The sequence below is a fragment of the Nyctereutes procyonoides genome, unplaced genomic scaffold (assembly GCF_905146905.1).
Source record: "Nyctereutes procyonoides isolate TBG_1078 unplaced genomic scaffold, NYPRO_anot_genome, whole genome shotgun sequence".
Lineage (NCBI taxonomy): Eukaryota > Metazoa > Chordata > Mammalia > Carnivora > Canidae > Nyctereutes > Nyctereutes procyonoides.
Genome location: NW_026575159.1, coordinates 22,118,990 through 22,145,558, shown reverse-complemented (window position 1 = coordinate 22,145,558; position 26,569 = coordinate 22,118,990). Strand labels below are relative to the sequence as shown.

At 46.1% G+C, this 26,569-nt stretch overlaps 1 protein-coding gene across 5 annotated transcripts in view; it reads right to left on the bottom strand.

Annotated features, from left to right (window-relative positions):
- Positions 1–25,330, bottom strand: part of LOC129502584 (gasdermin-C-like) — a 32,116-nt gene extending 6,786 nt beyond the window's left edge. The window contains exons 1-5 of one of the 5 annotated variants that reach the window (XM_055314305.1): positions 25,106–25,330; positions 14,215–14,281; positions 6,000–6,217; positions 4,818–5,001; positions 2,291–2,459 (exon numbers count right to left, since the gene is read on the bottom strand). In XM_055314305.1, coding sequence (XP_055170280.1) covers positions 2,291–2,459; positions 4,818–5,001; positions 6,000–6,213 — 567 coding nt within the window. In that variant the 5' untranslated portion in view covers positions 6,214–6,217; positions 14,215–14,281; positions 25,106–25,330. Of the gene's footprint in view, positions 1–2,290; positions 2,460–4,817; positions 5,002–5,999; positions 6,289–14,214; positions 14,282–14,476; positions 15,591–17,964; positions 18,081–25,105 lie in introns of those variants that run through there. The other 4 variants (XM_055314304.1, XM_055314302.1, XM_055314303.1 and 1 more) reach the window with 4 other exon arrangements.
- Between the last annotated feature and the right edge of the window lie 1,239 nt (positions 25,331–26,569).

The window sequence follows — 26,569 nt, the reverse complement described above, 5'->3', positions numbered from 1 at the left end:
ATATTTCTCATTTTCATGATTATTTTGCAGTGATTTGATCCCCCCCCCCCAAAATGAAGTATATTCAGTTATTTTCTCCTTTGGATGATGAGGATTTCATTGTCCTACTCTTCTCTCTGCCCCACCTCCACTCCTCCTAAAATGTTCATGTCCCAATATCTAAGTTAATACTCATTGTTTACTGTTGGGGAGACTGCTTCTCCTCACTCCAGATCTTTCTTTTAGCAGTTAATTCCTATGAACCCGGGAAACTGGCCTCCTGTTGGTCCTTCCAAGGAGGAGCATATGCTTCGGGTCTTACCTTTCTTGAAGTATTTCCTGGATACTTTTCCCTATTTTACTGTGTTTCTCTGTTTTCCATTTCTCTCCTGGACTAACTCTCTAAATTTTAAAATTAATCTTTCCCTCTCTTTTTGCTTACTTTTTTGGGGGAAAATTTGATTTTATCTTTTGACTTTTCTATTAAAAAAATTAGACTCTTGGTTTCTGATCTGGCATGTAGAAAGCTTGGAAGTTATCATTCTGTCCTAAAATCAAGTAAAAAGCTGAATAAACTTTACTGAGTATATCAGTCTGAGTTTTCCAGAAAAACAGAACCAGTAGGCTGTCTGTCTGTCTATATATTTATCTACCTAAAGGGATTTATTGTCAGGGATCTGCTCATGCAATTATAAAAGTTGAAAAGTCCCAAGATGTGCAGGCACAGGAGAACTAATGGTATAGTTCTAGTCTGAATCTAAGGGCTAAAGAACTGAGAGAGCCCATGGTGTATTGTCATAGTGCAAATCTGAGTCTGATGTCAGAAGAACAGTGTCCCAGATGAGAGATACTCAGGCAGAGAGTGAAGTCTCTCTCCGCCTTTAGTTTTATTCAGACCTTGAGTGGATTGGATGAGGACCACTTAGACTGGGGAAAATAATCTGCTTTACCGGTCCACCCATTTAAATCTGATTCAGAAACCCCCTCCCAAACACACCTAGAGTAACACTGAAACAAATATCTGGGCACCCCATGGGGCAGTCACATTGGCAACATAAAATTAACCATCATATTGAATAGTAATGACTATATTCTAGAGACCTGATAGTCAAAATGTATTATAGTGGACTTTTATGTAGGTGTTGGATTTAATTTTATGTATGAAGGAACCCTATCTCAGAACCATGAATACCATTCATTCTCAGGCAACCTAGTGAGTAAATAGCTTCCCAGAATTCAGCCCTATTATTTGAATGTCCTGGAGAGTCAAATACTACCTAAGAGAATCAAGTGCAAACCAATGGCATGGGAAACTCTGATGCAGCCATGAGCTGGGGGGTGATATGTAAACTGTTTAACAGCATCACAGCCCAAGAGCCCATGCTTAGATTGGCACTGGCTGTGAACAGCTGGGATGGCAGCCGGACACACAGCTGGGCAGTTGCCCTATGCAAAATGCCATAGGGTGTTCTTCTCCTGTCCTCACAAAACCCAGTCCACCCATCTGAACAGGCGGGAAAACAGCTGAACATGGAAATAATCCTCCAAGCTGGAGTTGAGTTTTGTTTCAGACTTTCTTGACCACTGGGTGGTGCCGTGTCCTCCTCTAGGGTTCATTCATAGATCTTGGGAAAGTTAGTGCACATCTCAGTGTTTGTTTTGTCCTGTCTTTTTAGTTCCTAAGTCTCTTAAGTGAGGACATATTACCTATAAAATAGATTGTGTATAAAATGTCCACTATGACACATACACACTTTATATGTCCCTGAATCATGGTTCATGTTGACTAAATATTTGATGAACTTGTGTTTAAACCATTTTTAAAAAATTGTGGATATTATAAGTTAGGTGCATCAGATGTGCTCGAAGATATTTAATCTCAATCCAGAAAACTTTCTAGTCAGGGTATCACAGTATTTAGGATCTTTGAACTGCTAAGGTTTTGTACTGTGTGGTCCCTTGTTTCTTGCAGCCACAGAGCTGCACATGTATGTAGTAGAGCAGCCATACTTTCAGAGTATCCAGGATCCATCATTTATCCAAAGCAAATATAATCATTGCAAATAGTTAAATTTCTTTTCATTTTATCAATATAGAATAATCTCATATATATTAAAATACTAAAGTGACCACATCAGAATATACTCTCAGGTCAGGAGTCAGGATTCCTCGGCACATGAGAAGTGGGAAATGCTGACCCATTCATTGCACCCCCCAAGACGGGTCCTAATAGGATGCAGAGCCCCTGGGAAGTGAGGCCGGGCTGGCCGGGCTCTTTGTGTTCCCAACCCACTTCAGGACAACCGTGTACCTTGAAGAAAGTATCAAAAGGGAGAGAGCAGCTTCCCCAAACATTCACACTTCTGTTGTCATAAAGCACAGTAGTGTTGGTCAGTTCCACGGTGTCTGTCACCACATAGAGATTATCCTGTCTGTCCCGGCACTTCACCAGAAATAGCAGCTCTGGATCTTGCACTTTCCTGGGGTAGGTGGGAAGAGAAAGGTCATAGCGGAAAAGGGATGCTTTCTTAGGTTATTCTAGATTACTCTTCTAGGAACCTGGATGGGGTACAGTGCATCTGGAAGATACTAGCTTACAGGCTAGGTTACTTAGGGCACCAGAACATCTCTGATATGCACAATGGAAGGCCCCCCATTCTCTGACAGGGGTATGGGTGTGACAGTATGCATCCCGTGTGATGAAAGGTAGCTGCATTTTCCAAAATTGTTTTCGTCCTGTTAGGGTAGTTTTCCACTAGTAACTAGGGCCTCTCAGCAGAAAGAGACTGGACGTAGATGAGTCCAGGTGATTGAGAACAGGGCTTAGAAAGCCCTGTAGTCAAAGCTGGCCTCACACCCCCCATGTGCCCTTGTGGAGCAGGGGGATAGAGTATGCTGAGGCAAGGCTGATGCTGGATTATTTTCCATGAGCACAGGTGGGCTTTATGGGCTGACTGTCCTTAGTAGGTGGGTTGGATGCGGAAGGCCTGCAGTGCTGAAGACAAAAGTCTATCCCCATTTCAGTTCTGAGACTCAAGTCAGATTCTATCCCAGGCCCCGCTGGGCTTGGTGCCCTGGCGTGCAGAATACTGAGAGATCCTTAAATTCTCCTTTCACTGCAGGCAGTACTGAGCATCCAGTGGGGGCTTTCCTGTTGCCCCTGGAGACAAATGCAGACTTCTTACCAGGCATCCGAGGGGTGTGTCATCTGACCCCTACTTACCTCCTAAGCTTTGAATCACTTTAGTCCTCATTGACTAAGGTTTGGCCTCCCTGGCCACCCCCCCCCCGCCCCCCCGGCCTTGGAATCATCATCCAGCTCTTCCATGCCCCAGGGCCTTTAAACCCTCATTTGAACCCCTTTCCTCCTGCTCCTTCTTGCTTCCATCATTCTTTGGGGTCTGAGCTCAGCTGTTAGTGCCACAGAGAAACCTAACCAACCACCAGCAGTGTCTCTTTCTCTTTGTCCTGTTTATTCCTTATCTCAGAGCTCCTATCATGATCTGCAAGCGCCTTCACAGCTGAACACATTATATGCCCACATCCCATTTATTAGAAATAGCCAACTGCTCCCCCTCAATGCCTCCATATTTAAAGGTCTGACCTCAGGCTTACTTATTTCTCTCAGAGCTAGCAATTAAAATGTATCCTAGAAATTGCCTCTTTCCCTACTGAAATACTGAGAATTCTTTTTTTGTTTCTTTCTGAGCAGTATAAGAATCTGAGATACTCTTTTGCACCATAAGCAGTCTTTGCAAATGTCATTTTTAATAAGGGCCTTGTAAGAACCCAGGGAAACAAAAATTGTCCAATACCTTGTGAAAGTAACTTTTAGTCTCTAAAAGGACTGTGATTTTTTAACTACTTGCTTACCTAACAATGTAACACGCCTTTGTAAACACGCTATTTAAGATGATTTAAGAAGTTGTCTGTTAAGCACTTAGAGGATCATTTGATACCTACCTTTGCCCATGTGCCCATATACATGGAGATAAGTGGAATCCCAGGACACTGCTGCATACTTTATTTATTAAGCACAGAGAGTTTCAGATTCTTTGTCTCACCTAAATTAATACTTTTTAAATTTATTATTATTATTTTTAAAAGATTTTATTTATTCATTCATGAGAGACACAGAGAGAGGCAGAGACACAGGCAGAGGGAGAAGTAGGCTCCATGCAGGGAGCCCGATGTGGGACTCCATCCGGGGACTCTAGGGTCACGCCCCGGGCCAAAGGTGGCGCTAAACCGCTGAGACATTCAGGGATCCCTAAATTTATTTTTTATTTCCTGCTTCCTCACTCCCTGGTCTTTGCCTGTCCACACTGAATATAAGTGGCTTGGGGTAGAGATTTTTATTGGTCTTGTCGTTATTCTATTCCCAGCACATGACAGCACAGTTATGGGTAATTACTGTTTTTTTTTTTAAGATTTTATTTGTTTATTCATGAAAGACACACACACACACACAGAGAGAGAGAGAGAGAGAGAGAGAGAGAGAGAGGCAGAGACATAGGCAGAGGGAGAAGCAGGCTCCAAGCAAGGAGCTGGATGTGGGATTCGATCCTGGGACTCCAGATCATACCCTGAGCCAAAAGCAGATGCCCAACTGCTGAGCCACTCAGGCGTCCTAGTAATTACTGTTTTAATCAATATATACCAGATAACTAATAAGTATTAGTTGAATGAATGAATGAATACCCAAGAAGAATAATATGGTCTGAGATGTCATTTTCTGTACTCTCGAGCCTAGCAGTAAAGCCGGCGAGGTGCCTTTTGGCACATGAGGAGAGTTCAAGGGCCTCATTGACCAGTTCTTTCCTGTCCTATGGCCTCACCTCTTTTGAAGGTCTTTCCAGTTATGGGGTGGGATTGTAACAGCCTGAACCTGAAGGGAGGATCCATGGAACACAGTAGCTTTCCCCGACACATTCATTTCTAGCCCAGTGGTCACGTTGGCAGAAACCTGTCCCTGCTGGACCACAGTGTCCCTGAAGAGAAACGGTCCCATGACAGCAGTTTCTGGGGACAGAAAAGATGACGTTAGGTTCAGCCAAGAATTTACTCCAGAATGGTTGGGAAACTGAATGGAAATCGAATGGCTGAGTCCTGTGTTGCCCTGACCCTCCAATTCATTTACATTTCTCAGTTGAGAAGCTATCACATCAATGGTTAATTATTTTTTTCCTTTAAAGATGTATTTATTTGAGAGAGAGAGGGGGTAGAGGGTAGGGGCAGAGGGAGAGAGAATCCTTAAGCAGACTCCTCACTGAGCACGTAGCCCAGCAGGGGGTGGGGGTGGTGGGTGCCTTGGTCTCATGATCCTGAGATCATGACCTGAGCCAAAATCAAGAATTAGACGCTCAACAAACTGAGCCACCCAGGTGCCCCTCAGTTAATGTATTAAGTATAAATTATTGCTGATGGCAAATGTTTGAATCAGCCTAGGGGTTGGATAACAGAGGATAGCATCCCAAACCCTAAGCTGTGGTGACATCATGTGTGCACTGGTACAGGGAATCCACAATGTCATCTTTCCTCTGTAGCACGCACAGCCTCTAGTCCCAGGAGGCAGCACCCTGGAGCAGAAAATGTTAAGCTTATGGACCCAGACAGATCTGAGTTTGGATTCTAATTTTACTAGTTCCTGGGTGTATCACCTGGAACAGATTATTTTATAAGTTTCAATTCACAGTTCTGTAAGTGGGGATAATGTCCCTGACTTAAGAAGCTATCCTAAGTATTAGATGAACTAATAAATGCCTGCGTCCTGATATTAGATTTTTAAGTATTGTAGTTTCTTGCCCAGTGCCTTTTGGCAAAACCAACCCTGATGTTGACCTGTGTGGGTGCCTAAGGGATCCTTGCACTGCCTGTGAGCACATGTGTTTTCTACTCCTTGCCCCCTTGCCCTTGTTGACAACCCTGATGTTGACCTGTGTGGGTGCCTAAGGGATCCTGCACTGCCTGTGAGCACATGTGTTTTCTACTCCTTGCCCCCTTGCCCTTGTTGACAATACCGGGAACTGAAGAACTTGGCTCCAGGAGGTCCATGAGGGTGTATTCGGCTGGAATGTCAGGTTGTTCCCAGAAGGGTGAGCGCTTCTTCCTCTTCTGTAATATTGCCAGCTGACGGAATTGGTTGGCATTCGACAGGCATCTCATGGGCCTCAGGTCTTTGTCTCCAAGCTCTCTGACCAAGTTCTTGCTAATAGTCTCAAAGAGGGAGGGCATGTTTCTAGGAACAGGTAGAAGGGGAATCCAAAATTCAGTTGAGAGGGGAAGCTCCCACGGAGCTTGATATTTTTCCTAAAGAAAGGGCAAATATATGAGATTAACTTTGGTCTTAACTTAGAATGGTGACTAGATCAGAATTTTCTCAACTTTGGTATTCTAAACACAGCCTAAGCTTTGGAGGAAAGCACTGTTGTGAAATTCATTGCTCTTTGGGCTAGAATAGAAAAGCCTGTGTGTGCCCCCAGCCCCAGCCCAACGGGACTCTAAAGGCCCAGGAAGTGCCCTATACTGTCAAGAGTGACAAGTGGGACACGTCTTTGGAAAAGATGCCAGTCTTTGTTGTGTTGTCCACAGACAGACATAGTAAGGCAGTAGGAGCAGAAGTAGGGAGTCTGGTTAGGAGGGACTGCGGTGACCCTAGTGAGAGCTGATGAGGGATGAGGCCAGGGTGCTGGCACAGACAGTGAGATGGGAAGTGATTGGATCCTGGTCTGTGTTGAAGGCAGAGCCGACATCTACAAAAGGAGTGGTGTGGTGAGGTGGTCCCAGTGGCTACTCAAAGCTCTGACACTCTGAATGAGTCAGGAAAGTGCCATGTAGGCATCAGCAAAAATAATTCTGAAATGAGTTGTTTGCTAGAGAGGGAGATGAACAAGGAATGTGAAGGAGTGGAAGATGTTGGGGAAATAAGGCAAGATGGAGGAAACAGGAGTCTTGGCAAATAAAGAGGAGCCAGCCTGGGGAGCCAGAGAATCAATTATAGGTACACGTGTCACTCATTGTGCTGTCTGTGAACTTGTAAGGACAAACTGGGTGCTTTTTATGGGCTCCTTCTGTTCTTACAGAAGATATTAAATAGGTCTTAAAAATGTCATTCAGAGAGAGTTGACCATGATTTGAATACTTCACAGAGATGTAGGCCTTTATCACATATGCACAGTGAACTAGTGCACATACATAAATATGGCCTTATTTGTAGCTGGAATGAGCCTTAACTGTTACTTAGGTAGATACGTAGCAGGTGATCTTTAGAGGACAGAAATAAGATCTAGGCCATGAGACCTTGACAGAATCAAGGGGTCAATGAGCACCTGGTTCAAGTGGCAAAGAGAATTTCCCCTCCGAAGGACATCTATATGTGTGTTCCTTTGTCTCTGTAGATAAGATTAAGACGGCCAAGTTGTACAATTTGTATACGCCAACTGGAGAAGGGCTTTATATAGGTTTTGTGAATTGTCTAAGTGTAGTGGTGCAAAACTCATGCCTTTGAAGATTTTATAAAATCTTGCTGTGATTGATATAGGACAAGGGAATCACTTTCATGAAGATGGGCTGAAATGGTAAAATAATAAACCCAGAAGCCTATATTGTGCTGGATAGGCCAAGAATCACTAGAAATATAGTAAAGTCAATCCTTCTGCTAGGTGTCAGGAACTTGAATGGGTAGTCATCATCTTGGATGATGCTGTCATGCTTCATAAACATTTTCAATGTCAACAACATGAGAAAAGAACCCAGGATCCCCACTAGTCATGGTATAAGAAACAAAGACCAGTGCTTAAGAGGAGAGAGATGATTCCTAGGGAAATCGATCCTCTGTAAATTGACTTGTTCATTTATTTTATTTTATTTTTTAAAGATTTAATTTATTAATTCATGAGGGACAGAGAGAGAGAGAGAGAGAGAGAGAGAAGCAGAGGGAGAAGCAGGCTCCATTCCCTACAGGGAGCCTGACGTGGGACTCGATCCCAGGTCTCCAGGACCACACCCTGGGCTGAAGGCAGCGCTAAACCACTGAGCCACCCCGGCTGCCCAACTTGTTCATTTCTTTATTTACTCATTCATTTAGCAAATTTTTAACAAGCACCTATTATATGCTAGGCCCTGGCTGCAATTGGCAATACCATGGTGAAAAAAAATAGAAATGGTCTCAGATCCATTGAGGCAGTTCTAGTGAGAAAGGCAGGTATTTACCAAGCGATCTCATTAATAAATACATGTGCACATATAAATCATGATTAGATCCATAAAGGAGAGGTATTTGATGCTCTCAGAATCTATGATAGATAGATTTTCCTTGTTCTTTGGTCAGGGTAGTTGGGAGGTCAGGGAAGTCTTTCTTAAGGGAGTAATTATTCAACTGAGATATTAGATAGTAGAAGTTAGCTAAAATAAGAAGGGAAGAAAGAGGACCCTCAGTAGAATAAACAGCATGTACAAAGGCCTTGTGATGAGAGACAGTTTGGTCCATTCTAGAAAAGCACAGAAGCCAGTATGGCTGGAGTGGAATAAGTGGTGGAATGGGTGGGAGATAATGCTCAGGAAGTAGATGGCAGTCAGGTGGTACTGTTCTTTAGAGGTTATTTTGGGTCTTTGATCATTCTTCTAAGAGCAAAACAAAATCCAATGAATAGAGAATTGTAATAAGGGGAGTGATTAATGTAAAAATGGGTCCCTGGTTGGATGTAACTCTGGAAGGTCAATAGTAAAATCACTTTGGAGTAAAACAGACTCAACATAGCCCCACAGAAGACACAAAGTGCTGTGTAAGACCATCTCACAGTCCAAAAATAGAAAACACACGTGGGAGCAAATCACCCTTAGTGGAGCTCAATAGACACAACATTCATCAGGATTAGACCTACAGAGTGGCATAAAATTGAATACTCTGATAGAGACTATAGGAGAAGTATGTGTAAAATATTAAAAACATAAATAAAGAAACAAAACATGAGAAAAGAACAAGGTAACATAAAAAGTGACCAGGCAAAGGTATCTGGGGGGCTCAGTGGGTTAAGCCTCTGACTCTTGATTTTTGGCTCAGGTCATGATCTCAGGGTCATGAGGTCCAGCCCCTGTGTTGGGCTCTGTGCTCAGCAGAAAGTCTGCTTCTTTCCTCTCCCTTTCCCTCCGCTCTCCCCCCTCTAAACTAGATAAATAAATAAATCTTTAAAAAAAGGTGACCAGGCAAATTGGAAAAAAGATTCAAAAGGAGATTTTAAGATGAAAAATAGTTGTAGATAATAGCTTGGTGAATTAGACAAATAGTTGACTAGACCTAGCTTAAGTGAGAATTAGGAACTAGAAGGTGGATTTTAGGAACTTTACCATAATTCATCAGAGAACTATAAAGAGAAAATAGTATAGAGATAGTAAAACATATGGAGGACATAATGATAAAGTGAAACACACACATATATGTGTATATACATACATGCGCATGTGTATATGGAAGATGTGCATATATATGAGAGAATGGAAAGAATGGGAGTAAAGCAATAGTCTAGATGCAATAGGCAAAACTAGTCAAACCCACAGCTAATCAGATATTACTGTGAAATAGTAAAGATAAGAAGATCTTAAAAATCTCTAAGCAATAGGTGAATCATCTATAGAACAGAGAATTTTCAATTGCAAATAATAGATGTCAGAAGAAAAGAGAACATTTTAAAGTACTAAGAGAAAATAACTCTCCACCAAAAATTCTTAGTTCAGCTAAACTACCAGGCCAATATTAATGCAGAATAAATACATTTTTCAGACAGACAAAAAAAATGGAAGGCTATATCAATAATTAAATTAACTCTCTGACAATAGTGATGTTGTTAAGGTGGAGTGACATTGAAGTTCTAAAGCTAGGAGTGAAATACAAGAATGAAGTGTGAGCAAGAAGTTGGTAAACAAGTGCATAAATCTAAACAAGTATTGCATCAAGTATTACATAAAAATTATATTTATACTAACTAACTTGGCAGCAGAAAACAAGGTGAAACCAAAATTCTAGATTATAATAATATAGAAGTCATGGAAAAGGAAGTCAGAATTAAAATATTAAATATCTTTGTATTTTTTGACAAGGAAGTTAGTTTTACATTTTGTTAAATCCAATATGTATTTCTAAATTTAGGGATAACCAGTAAATAAGTAGAAATTGAATATTTAACTTCTAGACCAGGAGAGGGGAGGAAAACGAGTAAAGAAAATGTATCTAATCCAATAAAACAAAAAGAAGAGGAAGAAAAGGCAGGGAAAATAGAAAGTTCAAATGAAGTGGTAGAAATAAATCAAAATGTACAGTAAATGGAGTAAATATAATAGATTAACTCTTCCTCACTCAAGAATCAGAGGTTGTTGGATTACATTAAAAAAACCAAAATGAAAAAAAAAAAAAAAAAAAAAAACCAAAATGGGGCAGCTTTGGTGGCGCAGCGGTTTAGTGCCGCCTGCAGCCCGGGGCCTGATCCTGGAGACCTTGGATCGAGTCCCATGTCAGGCTCTCTGTGTGGAGCCTGCTTCTCCCTCTGCCTTTGTCTCTGCCTCTCTCTCTCTCTCTGCATCTCTATGAATAAATAAATAAAATCTTAAAAAAAAAGATTAAAAAAAAAACCAAAATGTAGAAGTACACTCTATAGACAAAAGACATATTTAGAACACTACAATTAGTAAATAAAAACTAAAAGAATGGAAGAATAAAAATCAGGTAAGTACCAAAATAAAACCTGTATGTATATATTCATTTATTAGTAAACATTATGGGGGTAGAATGAGATCACTTTATAATAACAAGAACATGTAGTAATTCAAACCATGAGTGAACCTCATAAAGCATGAAAACATATAAACAAGTGTTGTTAGACAAAGAGGTCAATAAATGATGGATCAGGTATAAAAATATAGGAGATACTCATAGAAGATATGAACAATGCAGTTATCAAATTTGATTGAATAGATATATATAAAACTCTGTTTACCCCTTACAAAGAGACTAATTCTTTTCACACACACATCCATCATTAAGCAAGTCTCCACAAATATGAAGAATCAGTCTTATCTAGATTACATTTTTATCACAATGCCATTAAATTAATTATTTATTTATAGTTTTTTCTGCTTAATAAAATTTTTTTAAAAAATATTTATTTATTTGAGAGAGAGACAGAGAGAAAGCACTACAGGGTGAGGGATCCGAGGAAGAAGCCGAGAGCCTGATGCGAGGCTTGATCCTAGGACCCCAGGAACATGACCCAAGCTGAAGGTAGATGCCCAACCAACTGAGCCACCAGGTGCCCTTTAATAAAAATTTATTGAGAATTCCTGGGTTGGTGGTTATCACCTCCCAACCTGGAGGGAAGAACCAACACTGTAGGAAATCAATCACTCAGAAATCACACTGTCCCAACATCTCTGGCCAACACAGGGACGAGCAAAATCATTCTCCCTAAAATTGGTCAGGCTTTATTCATCCAAGAAGGGTTGGGAGGACAGATACAGAAGGGACCATCACATGATACTGGACCATCACATGAGCCCAAGCTGGCTCCTCAAAAAACCAGAGAGAAACAGATTCACTTCTCTGGGGGTGGAGTTCCTGGTCACCAGGCTCATTTCTTGCCCTAGATAAGGCTGTCATTGCCCCTGGTAAAACTTTCATTTGGTAGGTTCAGGACAAGTTTGTCAGCAGGGAGACAGATATGGTTCTGTGATACACAATGCCAAGCAAGTATATGAAGAAGTGCTCAACATCAGTAATCAACAGGGATACACAAAGCAAAAGCACAATGAGATGTCATCTCACACCTGGTGAAATGGCTATTATCAAAAAGATTAAGAGGCACCTGGCTGGCTCAGTCAGTTGAGCATTTGACTCTTGATTTCAGCTCAGGTATTGATCTCAGGATTGTGAGATTGAGCACTGCTTTGGGTTCCTCGCTGAGCGTGGGGCCTGCTTGGGATTCTCTGTCTACCTCTTCCTTTGCCCTCCTTCCCCTCCCCCACCGATTGTACTCTCTCTCTCTGAAAAAAAAAAAAAGACAAAAATAACAAGTGTTATTTTAACAAGTGAAGATATGGAGAAATTGGGATTCTTGCGTACCATTGGTGGGAATGTAAACTAGTATAGCCATTATGGAAGACAGTATAGAAGTTCCTCAAAAAATTAAAAAATAGAATTATCATAAAACTCAGCAATCTCTTGGGACGCCTGGGTGGCTCAGTGGCTGAGCGTCTGCCTTTGGCTCACGTCGTGACCCCAGGGTTCTGGGATCGAGTTCCGCATCGGGCTCCTTTCATGGAGCCTGCTTCTCCCTCTGCCTGTGTCTCTGCCTCTCTCTGTGTGTGTGTCTCTCATGAATAAATAAAATATATTTAAAAAAAAACCCAGCAATTTCACTTCTGGGCATATATTTGAAGGAAATGAAACAGTATCTCAAAGAGCTATCTATATTCTCAAGTTCACTGCAGCATTATTCATAATAGCCAAGATATGGAAACAACCTAAATGTCCATCAATGGTTGAATGAATGAAGAAGATGTGAAATTCACACACACACACACACACACACACGCTGAAGTATTTTTTTCAGCCTTAAAAAAAATGAAATTCTATTTGCAACAACATGGATAATCTGGAGGACATTATGCCGAGTAAAAACCAGACACAGAAAGATAAATACTGCAAGATCTCACATGTGAAACCTAAAATAGCCACACTTAACAGAAGCAGGGAGTAGGATAGTGGTGGTTAGGGACTAGAGGAAGGAGGAAATGGGGTGATGTTGATCTAAGGGTTCAAAGTTTTCATTATACTAGATGAAAAACTCCTGGAGATCCAATGTACAGCATGGTGACTACAGTTAATATCATATTCTGTACTTGAAATTTGCTAAGGGGATAGATCTTAAATGTTCTCACCCCACACACAAAAAGATAATTATGTGAGGTGATGGATACGCTTATTAGCTTGGTTGTAGTGATTATTTCACAATGTATATCAAAATATCAAATTGTGTACCTTAAACCTATACAATTTTTGTCAGTTATACCTGAGTCAAGCTGAAAAAAGGATAAAAAAGACTCATAAAAAAACCCACAAGAACCCCTACTCCCCCAGACAGTTATACAGATTGGGGCTTAGAGCTGAGACCTGCCCTGGAGATGTAAATGAATTATCTGTGTATAGGTGGAAGTTGAAACCAGTGTACTGTAAATTAAGATGTAACTGAATATTTAATATAAGAGCTGGATAGGGGAAAATGCAAAGTGCATCTTGCTGACCACAAATCAGAAAATAGATGGGATCCCTGGGTGGCGCAGCGGTTTGGCGCCTGCCTTTGGCCCAGGGCGGGTCCTGGAGACCCGGGATCGAACCACATCGGGCTCCCGGTGCATGGAGCCTGCTTCTCCCTCTGCCTGTGTCTCTGCCTCTCTCTCTCTCTGTGACTATCATAAATAAAAAAAAAAAAAAAAGAAAATAGAAATAGGGTTTCCCAGCTATATAGAATTCAGCTTTTGAATATTTATAAAATATTCATTGGTTGAATGGAAACAGAATTTTCAAAAGCTCCTATAAAATCCTTGATATGACCTTCAGTTCTATCCAGTGTAAGTCATAGAAGAGATCAGTGGACGACAAAGTAATGGGAATAAAATATTTTCTGAGAATGGACCTCAATAAAGGTGTATCAAAGATACATCGCTTAGCCTTACCCGCTGGCATGTTATTATCAGGAATTCTCCTGGGACTCCATCTCCGGTCTCCAGGATCACGCCCTGGGCCAAAGGCAGGCACTAAACTGCTGAGCCACCCCAGGATCCCCGGAATTCTCCTTTATTAAGGAGACCTTTAGAAAGAAGTCCTACCTTCTTTTGGGGCAAAATTATGCCAAAAGCAAAACAAAGCCCCCTGTTCATTCCATGAACTCATCCTGAACATTTCTGTCTCTGACCATAATAATCTTATTCATCCTCTGACCCTCAGTTAGAACTTACCAGATTGTAGGGGAGCCTGGGTGGCTTAGCTGGTTAAGTGTCTGCCTTCAGCTCAGATCATGATGCAGGGGTTTTGGGATCAAGCCCCGCATTGGGCTACCCCCTCAGTAGAAAGCCTGCTTCTCCCTCTAACCTCCAGCTCCTCCTGCTGGTGCTTTTTCTCTTGCTCTGTGTCAAACAAATAAATCTTAAAAAACAAAACAAACCCCGAAAAGAAAAAAAACAACTTACCAGATTGTGTATTGTCTTGTAGAGAAAGATTCCAGTTGAGTTGGGCTCCTTGCAATCTCTGGATCTCCTGAAATTAAGCAGAATGCGTCAGATTTCAGAGACCAGATAAATGTGATTTTGCTCACTGTTTCTTTTCCTCCCCCCCCCCCCCCGCCACCAATTATAGGTCCCTGCTTGAATTTCCAATGCAATATCCCAGAAAAAAACCAGCATATGATGGGCCCTCTTCTCTTTCAGGAGGCCAGCCAGATGTGGAACTTACTCTGGATCACATAATCTTAGCTTTCCAGTCCTTCTTCTTATATATCTGCTAGGTGAGGAGGGTACTAGAGAAAGTTCTTCGGAACCCACACCCATTTCTTGCTAACTGAACTGGCTGACCAAGTTTTGATTCATGGTTTCACAGTCATTGTGGATGGAATAGGTTTTTGGATCATATTTTGTCTTAAGTGTGCTATATGTAAACTGTAAATGTGCTAGATGTAAACTGTGCTATATGTAAATACTCTTGAGTTATTTAGAGAGGTGGAAAAACAGTTCAGAAAGAAGGAGTGGCAGGTGCAAGTGCCAGGGCCCTAGGGAGAGCCTCTGAACTGCCTCGATGTGGAGCTCTGTACAATTTTTAAAACACCTCCTGTATGCCAGGTAGTATGCATATATTATGGAATCCAATATTACAACAACCTTTATTTTAAAGATAAATTAAAAGACTTTCAAAGAGGACAAAAACAACTTGCCCCAAACCCATTTTCTTCCTGGTGACTCTCTGTTGACTTAAGGATTAGATGAGATGCTGTGGGAGGGGAAAATTGTAAGAACAGGAAGGCTACACCTGCAAGTTTTTGTAATATACGGGAACAGAGGCTCACAAAGACAACATTCCTTTCGGTTCACAGGATTTTACAACGCATTTATATCACTTTTTTGTTCCTTTTAATATTCATGGAAGTCCCACATCCACCTTTCTCCATCTTGGGAGTCTTGATACTCAACTCCGTTCAGGACACACCTCACCGCATGACACCACCAGACCAAAAGATTTGCCAAACCTCAGTTTTACTTTCTGTAATTTGCATTTTAGGAACAACAGACTTGTCATGTAGGATTTGGATAATATGGACCACTCTTTGACACACCAGCATTCCAAGGGATGGGTTTGCTGTTGGCTCTTTTAGAAGCTGAAGGAAAGTAACTTAGCTTTTTGGGAAGAGTTATGTGAGGCCGGTGAACCCTGAGTTGTTTTTCTGGTTCTGTTTTTTCAAATACAGTTTAGAACCAAGATCGAACCGATGGTCTTACTCAACCCTCCCTGTTCTCTCCCAGAGCCTGGAGCCTACACACTCCCCAGGCAGGTGGGAAAGTCCAGCAGGTAGCAGCAGTGAAGCCTCCCTGATCCTCCCGGGCTGGGAACATCCTTTTGCCAGGGTGGTGGCAATCTTGAAAAGCATGAGAAAAAGCTCCAGATTCCTTCTTAAAAGAATCTCAAGTGTGTAGACAACACTTGTTGGACCCTGGCTCACGGGTGCCAACGTGGCCCGGTGGACGCCCCAGAGACCCAGAACCCAGACAGGCAGATGCAATTAGCAAGAGGGTTTATTGAACGTTTGCGAAAAACGGGCTCTCTGCCTCCGAGGAGGAAAAGAGCCCCGATTAGCAATTACCGGGATCTTTTAAAAGGCAAAAGGAAAGAAACTGCCTAAAGACAAAAGAACCGCGGGAGTCGCATGGCATCCAGGTTGATTTCGGGGAGGGTCAACATGAACCAATTCAGGGACATTCCAATCAGGGTGTGTGTGGGGGGGGAACGGTTTTCTTATTGTAAACAGAATGCTTTTAGTTGCCTAAAATTTCAGGAAGACGCCTGGATGGGCTGCCTCTGGGTTAGGGCTGGCCCTACTTACAAGGGGGAGGTTTCTTCATTCCCTCCTCTTGTTTGGGCTGATTTTAACCTTAAAATCTTAGGGAACATTTATTTTTTCAGTTTGGAGGGCCCGACATTGCTGAGTTAATACCAGAGCTTGGGTAATAGACAATCTTTCTCGGATGAACTGGAGCAGCCGGTTGAGGACGCAGGGGCCGAAAGTTAGCAGCAGGAGCAGGATAACTAGAGGGCCCAGAATGGTAGAGATTAGGGTGGTCAACCAGGGAGACTGATTAAACCAGCTTTCAAACCAGCCCTGCTGGGCCTCCCGGTCCCTTTGTCTTTTATTTAACCTTTCCCTGAGTTTGGCCATGGAGTCTCTGATGACTCCAGAATGGTCTGCATAGAAACAGCATTCCTCTCCAGGGCCGCACACAGTCCTCCCTCTTTCAGGAATAGTCAATCCAAGCCTCTCCTGTTGTGAAGTGCTACTTCTGAAAGTGAGGGAGGGACTGTTCTAGCTTAGAAACGGACTGCGCTAGTGTCCGTAGATCCTCATCTACAGCTGTTTGGAGTTCTATATAACGTCGTGAGCCCTGGATCAGAGCAGCTGCGCCAGTACCCACCCCAGCAGCGACCCCTAGTCCCAACATAACGGCTAAGGTTAGGGAGACAGGTTCGCGCCGAAAACGGGTGGGATGTTTATCATACTGATTTTCTAGAGTTTCAGCAGGGTGATAGAACACCCTGGGTATGATCTGCACCATGACACAGAAGTCGTTTGAGCTATTTAGAACCTTAGCCGACACACAGGGGGTGAGGCCTTTGTTGCATGCCCACCAAGTTCCCGGCTGGGGCTCCAGGTAAGAATCAGTCCCCAAAATCGGGGTGGTAGTGTTGCAGAGTCTCTGGTAGCCCGGGGGGGGTGTTCCTATGCAGGTTCCCTGTCCTGTAACTTCTGTAAGGGTGAGTTGTGGTTGGGAGTCGGGTGTGCATCCCTGAGTGCTAGTGATGTTATTATAGGTCCCTGAAGTAGCAATTCCCTCATAATAAGGGGGGGGGGAAGCAAGGCAGAGCCAGCAGGATTTAGTTACATCGGGGCTGGTTCGATTAAGGGCCAGGAATGCCCCTATGATAAGATTAAACAGTCGTTGTCCCGTCTCGGGTGACGACCGAGGGGTTGGAGTGACCGCGAAGTTAGTGGGTGCGGCACTCCCTGCGGCTAGGGCCGGGGCAGCTCTTTGTTCCCCGAGGACCGCGTTAGGCCCGATCGCCACGGGGTCTGGGGATTCTATTTTTAGTTTAATTCTGAATATAAAACCATCATCTGTTCTTTCTTTGTATAACCTGAGTCCCCACGTATATCCATTGGCCCAGTAAGTAGCCCTTTTTCCGGGCTCCGTGAAGGATATCCGTAGGGGATGACACCACCCTTGGCAGGGCCCATAATTAAGGGTTTTCCATTTGCTAAATGTCGGGTGAGTATAGTTAGCCTTGACAGTGATATAATCCCAGGAGGAGGAGGGCCTCCATTCTGTATCCCCAGTAGTTTCGCACCCCCAATTTTTACAATAGAAATATTCCCCTCCTCCACAGGTGGGATTTAGCCTGCGATCTCTGTGGTGCCCGGGACAGACATAAAAGGGAAGAGTGCTTAGCATGGCCCTTCTGTCAGGCGTGCCACATCCTCCCCATGGGTCTAATCCCAGTCGCCCTGGAGGGCTTTCTTGGTTAGGGGCTCTAGAGGTGTCGAAGTATCCCTCTAGGTCCCATGGGCTAGGGGCCCCTATGGTTAGCTTGCATAGGTCAGGATATAGGTCAGGCCACCAGGTTCCCACGGGGGCGGTCTTAGTTATAGACCAGACCTCGTCACCCCCAGACGTTAGTACCTGCCAGGTTAACCTTTTGAGGGCATGAGGGTCACCTTTGGCGGAGGTGAAGAGCGCTAGGAGAGGTAGGAATATAACAACTGTCATTGAACAATTTTTGAAAGTCTTATCTTGAGCGGGTTTTGGGTGCGGTGGAGCTTCCATTGGAGTGGCTCGTCCGGTCCGTCCTGGCTGGCGTCAGCGGTGCTCGTTGATGGGGCGCGCTGGACGTGTGAGGCGTGGACCCAAGCAGCAATGCCGTCTACCTTTAAGGCGGTTGGGGTGGTCAGTAGTACAGTATATGGGCCCTTCCAGCGGGGCTCAAGCGTCCTGGACTGATGTCTCCTGACGTAGACGGAGTCCCGATCTGGAACGGGTGTGGGCCGGTTGTGTCTCCGGGGCGGTAGACAGCCGCAAGGGGTTTCCAGATCTGGTGCTGGATAATCTGGAGCGCCTTTAGCCTGTCCTGTAAACCGGGAGTGTTAGCAAGAGGGTCAATAGCAGAATCTAGTAAGTCCGTTACTGGTGGGGGACCTCCATAGAGAATCTCGTAAGGAGTTAGCCCATGGCGCGCGGGAGTGTTCCGGACTCGGAACAGAACCATAGGGAGGAGTTGGACCCAGTCTCTAGTGCCAGTCTCCAATGTCAATTTAGTTAGGGTCTCTTTAATTGTTCTATTCATTCTTTCTACCTGACCTGAGCTCTGGGGTCTGTATGCACAATGTAATTTCCAATTTATCCCCAGTAATCTGGCCACCAACTGACTTACCTGGGAGACGAAGGCGGGGCCGTTGTCCGACCCTATTACCTTGGGCAGTCCAAACCGGGGAAAATTTCTTCCAGGATTTTCTTGACAACCACCTGGGCGGTTTCTCGCTTGGTGGGGAAAGCTTCTGTCCAGCCTGAAAAGGTATCTATAAACACTAGGAGGTACTTGTTACCATATTTACCTGGCTTGATTTCGGTGAAGTCTACTTCCCAATTAGTTCGGGTCTTTCTCCCCTCATCCTGGTTCCCTCAGGCATCTTGAGGTGTTTGGTATTTACCTTAGCACAAGGTACACAAGCGTCGGTTACCTGTTGGATCAGGGAGGGAGTTTGGGAATGTAATAGGTCTGACCTTTCTCCGGAGGAGTGCTTTTAATTTTTTGTGTCCGAGGTGAGTCCATCGGTGGAGGTGAGTCACCAGTTCTTTGGCCCTTTTCTGGGGCAGGACCGTCTTCCCTTGGTGTTTCCAGACCTTCATTTGCTCGTCATATTTTGCCCCTATTTGCTGGACGATATCTAGGTCGCTGTCTGAGTACTCGAGAGAGAGTTGCCCCGGTGTCCGGACAGCCTCTGGTACTTGTAGGGAGAGGGCCTGTGGGCCTAGTGCAGCGGCCCGTGCTGTCTCATCGGCCATCCTGTTCCCCTCTGCTACTGGGTCATTGCCTCGCTGATGCCCAGGACAGTGAATTATACTCAGTTTTCTCGGCAGAAAGAGGGAATGGAGAAGATCTTGTATTTCTTCTCTGTTTTTGATGTTTTTACCTGCTGAGGTTAGGAGACCCCTTCTACGGTATATTTCTCCATGAACATGGGCAGTTGCAAAAGCATATCTGCTGTCAGTATAAATGTTGACCTTTTTGTCCTTAGCCTTTCTTAGGGCCTGAGTTAGGGCTATAAGCTCTGCCCTTTGAGCTGAAGTCCCAGGCTCTAAGGCACTGGCCCAAATGACAGCTTTCCCATCTACCACGGCTGCCCCGGCTTTACGCTCACCATTTCGTAGAAAGCTACTCCCATCGGTGTACCAGGTTGCTTCAGCATCTGGCAAAGGCTGGTCCGTCAAGTCCCCTCTGGTGCCATGGACTTCAGCTAGGATCTGGTGGCAATCATGCATTACTAGGGAGGGGGACTCGGTTTCTGGAAGCAAGGTGGCCGGGTTTAGAGATGTAGCCGTTCCAAACTGTATCCGCTCAGAATTCAGTAACATGGCCTGATAATGGGTGACCCGGGCGTTTGAGAGCCATCGATCAGGGGGCTGGCGGATGACTGTCTCTACGGCGTGGGGGCCACCACAGTGAGGGGTTGGCCAAAAGTCAACTTGTCTGAGTCTTTTACCAGGACTGCCACAGCCGCTATTATTCGGAGACATGGGGGCCATCCTGCAGCCACGCTGTCTAATTTTTGAAAAGTATGCCACGGGCCTTTTCCAGGGTCCCAGTTTTTGAGTTAGGACCCCTTTGGCTATTCCATTATGTTCATCAACATATAGCGTAAAAGGCTTGGTTACATCTGGGAGGCTCAGGGCAGGGGCGGTCAATAAGGCCTTTTTATTTTGTCAAAAGCCAATTGCTGCTCCTTTCCCCAGTGGTAGGGGGTGTTGGATTTCGTGAGAGGATATAGGGGAGCCGCCATCTCCGCAAACCCGGGTATCCAGAGGCGGCAGAACCCAGCACTGCCGAGGAACTCTCGTAGTCCTTTGGCATTAGTGGGTGCTGGGATCAGGGCTACAGCCTTTTTGCGGCTCTCCGTCAGCCACCTCTGGCCTCCTTCCAGGAGATATCCCAGATAGGTCACTTGTCTCTGGCCTATTTGGGCCTTTTTGGCGGAGGCCCTATACCCCAGTTCTCCCAGTCTCTCAAGCAGGGCCCCCGTACCTTTTACACAATCCTGTTCTGTCCTAGCCGCCAGGAGCAAATCATCCACGTACTGCAGAAGGACGAGGTCCGGATGGCCAACTCGGAAATCTGCCAAATCCCGATGCAAGGCCTCATCGAACAAAGTGGGGGAGTTTTTGAATCCCTGTGGCAGCCTTGTCCAAGTGAGTTGTCCTGAGAATCCCGTCTCAGGATCTTTCCATTCAAAAGCAAAAATAGGCTGGCTTTGAGAGCTTAACCTTAGGCAAAAGAATGCATCTTTTAGATCTAACACCGTATACCAGACATGGCTTGGGGGTAAGGTGCTGAGCAAGTTGTAGGGATTCGGCACCGTGGGATGTATGTCCTCTGTCCTCCAGTTAACCTCTCGTAAATCTTGTACCGGCCGGTAATCTCCTGTGCCGGGTTTTTTACGGGTAATAGAGGAGTATTCCAGGGCGACTGGCAAGGTATTAAAATGCCCAATTGTAATAGTCTCTGTATATGTGGCCGAATGCCTTCTTTGGCCTCTTTGCTCATTGAATATTGCCGGATCGATATGGGGGTGGCCGAGGGTTTTAAGTTTATAATTATGGGCGGCTGGTTTACAGCTAGTCCCATTCCGGCCGTTTCCACCCAGGCCTGAGGGTAGTTAGTGAGCCATTCAGAATCTAGGGGCTGCACGGACGGTGGAGAGTCCTCGTGCAGCCGGTGTTCATCCTCTAGGCGCAAGGTCAGTACCTGGAGGGGCTGCCCTTCTGCGCCAGTAATAGTGGCCCCTTTTTGCTGAAAATGTATCTGGGCCCCTACTTTTGAAAGAAGGTCTCTGCCTAGGAGAGGGTAAGGGCAGTCTGGGACCAGTAAGAAGGAATGCGTTACTTGCCCAGTGCTCAGGTGGACCTTCCGTTCGGTTGTCCATCGATATAACTTGCCTCCAGTTGCCCCCTGAACCCAAGACGTTTTAGAGCTCAAGGGTCCTTTTGCCTCAGTTAAAACTGAATGTTGAGCTCCCGTATCGACCAGGAAGGTCACCGGCTGTCCCCCCACTTTAAGGGTTATCCGAGGCTCGGGGGGTTTCCTGCCCTGACACCCCTAATCTTCATCTTCTAGGGACAAAACAGGAATGGGCTTCTTTTTAGGTCCCTGCGTTTGGCCCTTCCTTGGGCAATCTTTAACCCAATGTCCTTTTTCCTTGCAGTAGGCACACTGGTCTCGTTCAACCCGTGGTCCTCTTTTGTCTCCCAGGTCCCTACTCTGTCCTGACTTACTCTGCCCTGAGCCCTGTACTACGGTGGCCAGTATCCTACGGTGCTCTTTATTACGTCTTTTATCCTCTTATAGCCTCTTGCTCTTTATTCCCTTTCCTCTGTTTCTCGCTTGTTAAAAACCTGCCTCTTTCACTAAGTCCTGTAAGGTGTACCCCTGAAGTCCCTCCAACCGTTGTTTACCTCCGAGGCCACTGTATAGACATAATTACATCTGGTTGGCGGTCTTCAGCCAAGGGGTCAAAGGGAGTATACATGCGGTAGCCTTCTATTAACCTCTCCAGAAAACCTGCCGGCGTCTCCTCTTTTCCCTGCACTATAGCACGTACCTTTGCCAAATTGGTGGGGCGACGCCCTGCCCCTTTGAGACCCGCTAGGAGTACCTGGCGATAGAGACGGAGCCGCTCCCTACCAGCAACAGTGTCGTAGTCCCAGGTCGGGCGAACCAAGGGGAAAACATCCTCAATCTCATTAGGCAGCTGGGTCGGCCTCCCATCCGCCCCCGGGACGTTTTCCGAGCTTCGAGGGACGCGCTGTCTCTCCTCCGTGGTGAGGAGAGAGTCTGCAGGAGCTGTTGGCGGTCATCCCAGGTCGGCTGGTGGGTCAACAGAATTGACTCAATTAATCCGGTTAGCGCCTGGGGGTCTTGGGAGAAGGAGGGGTTATGAGTTTTCCAGTTGTAAAGGTCAGAGGCAGAGAACGGCCAATATTGCATCTGGCCGCCTACTGACCGGAGGGGAAATGCCTGGGAGGTCCAGACGTCTTCCGACTCCCCGCGCGCTCTCGCCGAAAGCGGAGGCGACTGGCGAGCGGGGGTGAAGCGAGGGGTTGCCCCTCTGCCCCCGTAGAGTCGGGGGACGGAGCTGAGGGAGCGGAGGGAGAGGTAGGGGCCTCCGAGCGGGGCGTTGGGGGTTGGGCATAAGGGGGAGGGGAGGAGTCCAAGAGAAGGAGACTGTCCTGGTCCCCTGGGAGCACAGGCGGCTCCTTAGGTTTTGATTCAGGAAATTTTAGGGGGCAAAGGGTGGATGGAGAGGAGGGACGGGGATTGGGGGAGTGTGGCAGGGAGGGAGTGAGGGTCTCGGGCCCGGTCCCCCTTGAGAAGGGATAAAGCATTTTATCCAGGGGGGTGGATTCTTAGCGAGATCCTCCCATACTATGATGTACGGCACCTGATCGAGGTGTCCATTGGGTCCTGGCTGGAAGACCAGGGCCTTCACCTGCAAGATAATATCAATATTAAAAGTTCCGTTCCTGGGCCACCCGACGTTGAAAGCCGGCCACTCTGAGGAGCAGAAGGTGACCCATCTTCGTCTTCTGACTTCGACCGAAAGATTGTGTGCCCGGCCGGCGACTTCTTTCCAGTGATCTAGAGTGAGGCTTAAAGGGGTGGTTACAGTCTGCCCCATGGGTGTAGAGAAGGGGTGAGCGGTGAGGAGGAGGACAGGAAAGGAAGAAAACACGGAACGAACAGACGCACACGAACGACAGGACTGGCGCGGCAGATTCAGATGGGAGCGGTCGCGAACCACGACCCTCCCCGAAGAGGAGGGAGTGCCGGGGCTCCGTTCCTCTTCCAGACCACTCCGGAGTCCGACTCCGGAGGGGGACCAGGGGTCTCGGGCACGTCTGCCTCCCCGCTGGTCCAAATACAGAATACAGAGTACAGCGTCCTGCAGGCACAATACAGACCCGGCACAAAACAGACCCGGCCAGTCAGACAAACGGACGAGACAGATATGACATTTAGCGAGCTCGGTCTTACCTCCTACCGGTCTTAGGATTGAGTCTGGGGCGTCTCAGATCCCGGACGAGCCCCCAAATGTTGGACCCTGCTCACAGGTGCCAACGTGGCCCGGTGGACGCCCCAGAGACCCAGACCCCAGACAGGCAGATGCAATTAGCAAGAGGGTTTATTGAACGTTTGCGCAAACAGGCTCTCCGCCTCCGAGGAGGAAAAGAGCCCCGATTAGCAATTACAGGGATCTTTTAAAGGCAAAAGGAAAGAAACTGCCTAAAGACAAAAGAACCGCGGGAGTCGCATGGCATCCAGGTTGATTTCGGGGAGGGTCAACATGAACCTATTCAGGGACATTCCAATCAGGGTGTGTGTGTGGGGGGAAACGGTTTTCTTATTGTAAACAGAATGCTTTTAGTTGCTAAAATTTCAGGAAGACGCCTGGATGGGCTGCCTCTGGGTTAGGGCTGGCCCTACTTACAAGGGGGGAGGTTTCTTCAGGGTGAATACCCAATAATGCAATTGCTGGGCCATAGGGCAGCTCTATTTTTAACTTTCTGAGGAATCTCCACACTGTTTTCCAGAGTGGCTGCACAAGTTTGCATTCCCACCAGCAGTGTAAGAAGGTTCCCCTTTCTCCATATCTATGCCAACATTTGTTGTTTCTTGTCGTGTTAATTTTAGCCATTCTCACTGGTGTGAGGTGGTATCTTATTATAGTTTTGATTTGTATTTCCCCGAGGGCCAGTGATGTGGAGCATTTTTTCATGTGCCTGTTGGCCCTGTGTAGGTCTTCTTTTCATTACACCACTCCTTTTGTAGATGTAGGCTCTCCCTTCAACACAGACCAGGACCCAATCACTTCTCATCTCACTGCCTGTGCCAGCACCCTGGCCTCATCCCCCATCAGCTCTCACTAGGGTCACCGCAGTCCCTCCTAACCAGACTCCCTACTTCTGCTCCTACTGCCTTACTATGTCTGTCTGTGGACAGCACAACAAAGACTGGCATCTTTTCCAAAGATGTGTCCCACTTGTCACTCTTGAGCTCACTCCCCTCCGACAGCTGCCAGTCCCACTTCAAGTAAAAACCAAGTCCTAACCATGTGCAACAAGGGCCTGCCCCCACCTGCCCTCCCTGCCTGATGAATTCACTCAGGCACTGCACCTGGGCTGGCGCCAGGTACTTCTTCCTGTAGGATCTCTGCTCTTCCTCTTTCCTCCTTTCCCCAACCACATATTCACGTCCTCTCCACATTCTTCCAGTTCCGGTCTTTGTTCAAATGTCACGTTCAAGTGAGGCCTTCACTTTCTCCTTGCAAACACTGCCCCCACTTCCACCACCACCACCATGAATTTTTAACATGTACCTAACTTCCTTTCAGGCCCTTCTGCTGATGACTGTATAGGGTACTTCCTGGGCCTTTAGAGAGCCGTTGGGCTGGGGCTGGGGGCACACACAGCCTTTCCATTTGACCCCAAACGAATGTCAGGGCTCAGCGGGGTCTGCGTCTAGGCAGAGAACCTGCCCAGCTCTGGAGCTCACCTTCTGGAAAGGTCTTCTCCTTGTCGTCATCTGAGATGAGAATATCTGGATGGGAAGAAGTCAGGCCAGGAGAGCTAAGGTTATTCCAGTTGGACTCTTTCATATTCCTGCACCTGCAGCCCCAGACTTCCTCGTCCAGGCCAGGCATGGCAGCTTTTCTCAGCGTGGCCTGGGGACCCCTCCCGTCATAGGCACCTGTGATGCTGGCTAAAACTCAGAACCCCGGGCCTGATTCTGTATCTTCGGAATTCAATTTTCCGAAGAGGACCTTGGAGCCTGCCTTTTGACCAAACACGTCGGTTGATCACTGTGCTCTCTGAGATTGGACAACTGGCTCTGTAGGGTAAAGGTCATTGGCTCTGTCCTCCTTTCTTTGGGTAGGATTGTCTGTTTGTTGCCGTTTGTCCTATCCCCTGAGCTCTCCTCCCTCACCTGTGTGCTCCCAATCCTGCCCTCTTTTTTTTTTTTAAGATTTTATTTATTTATTCATGAGAGACACACACACACACACACACACACACACACACAGAGGGGCAGAGACATAGGCAGAGAGAGAGAAACAGGCTCCATGCAGGGAGCCCGATGTGGGACTCCGGGATTCCAGGATCACGCCCTGGGCTGAAGGCAGGTACTCAACTGCTGAGCCACCCAGGCGTCCCTTCCTGAGTTATTTCATAGCTGCATATAAGAAATGTGTTGATGTGTTGAGACCTGGGATTTGCCTAACAATAGGCTTTAAGTGTTGGGCCAGGGACCAGAGCCCGGAAGGAGGCAGAATGGAAATGATCCCATAAAGGAGGCCCCCCTGACCAGGTGTCCTTGTATTTAGGCAGGGAGTAGCCAAGAGTGTGCTCTTGCTGACTTTCGTGGAGTAAACTCACTGGGAGACAGACTTCAGTGGGTGGAGGTGTGAATGCCAGGGAGGGTGAACGCACAGCTTGTAGATGGTTCTTTAGGGAAGTGGTCTGAGAGGAGACAGTGGTTGGGAGGAAGGGGTCACTGGAGGGGATACTTGGTAAGGGCTTTTAAGAGCTGACAGGGACCTGACCTGGTTGTCAGTTCACAGGGGAAGGATCCCGGTGAAGTTGGGAGGATAAGGGTAATGTTTGTCAGTCACCTCACCAGACATCTCTACTTCTCATAGTGACTCTGGAGAGGAGAGCTCATTTCCATTTTATAGACAAGATGGGTGACAGAGTCTGATTTTCTTCGAAATTGCACAGCCAGTGCTGTGGTGAGTTATTGAATTGTTCTACACTTCCGTTCCTCTCTGATTTGTCGTGATGATTACAGTAGTTCCTGTAAATCCAGTCTGCTGTCCTGGGCCATACTAAGGCTTCCTTCTCTTCCCCTATAAGCCTAGAATGTGTAAACAGTAAGCCCTACTCGCCCCCTCGTGGACTTGGTGGGACTTGCATGCACTGCTGTCGGAGCCTTTAACTTCTGTTCACACTTGCCAACACT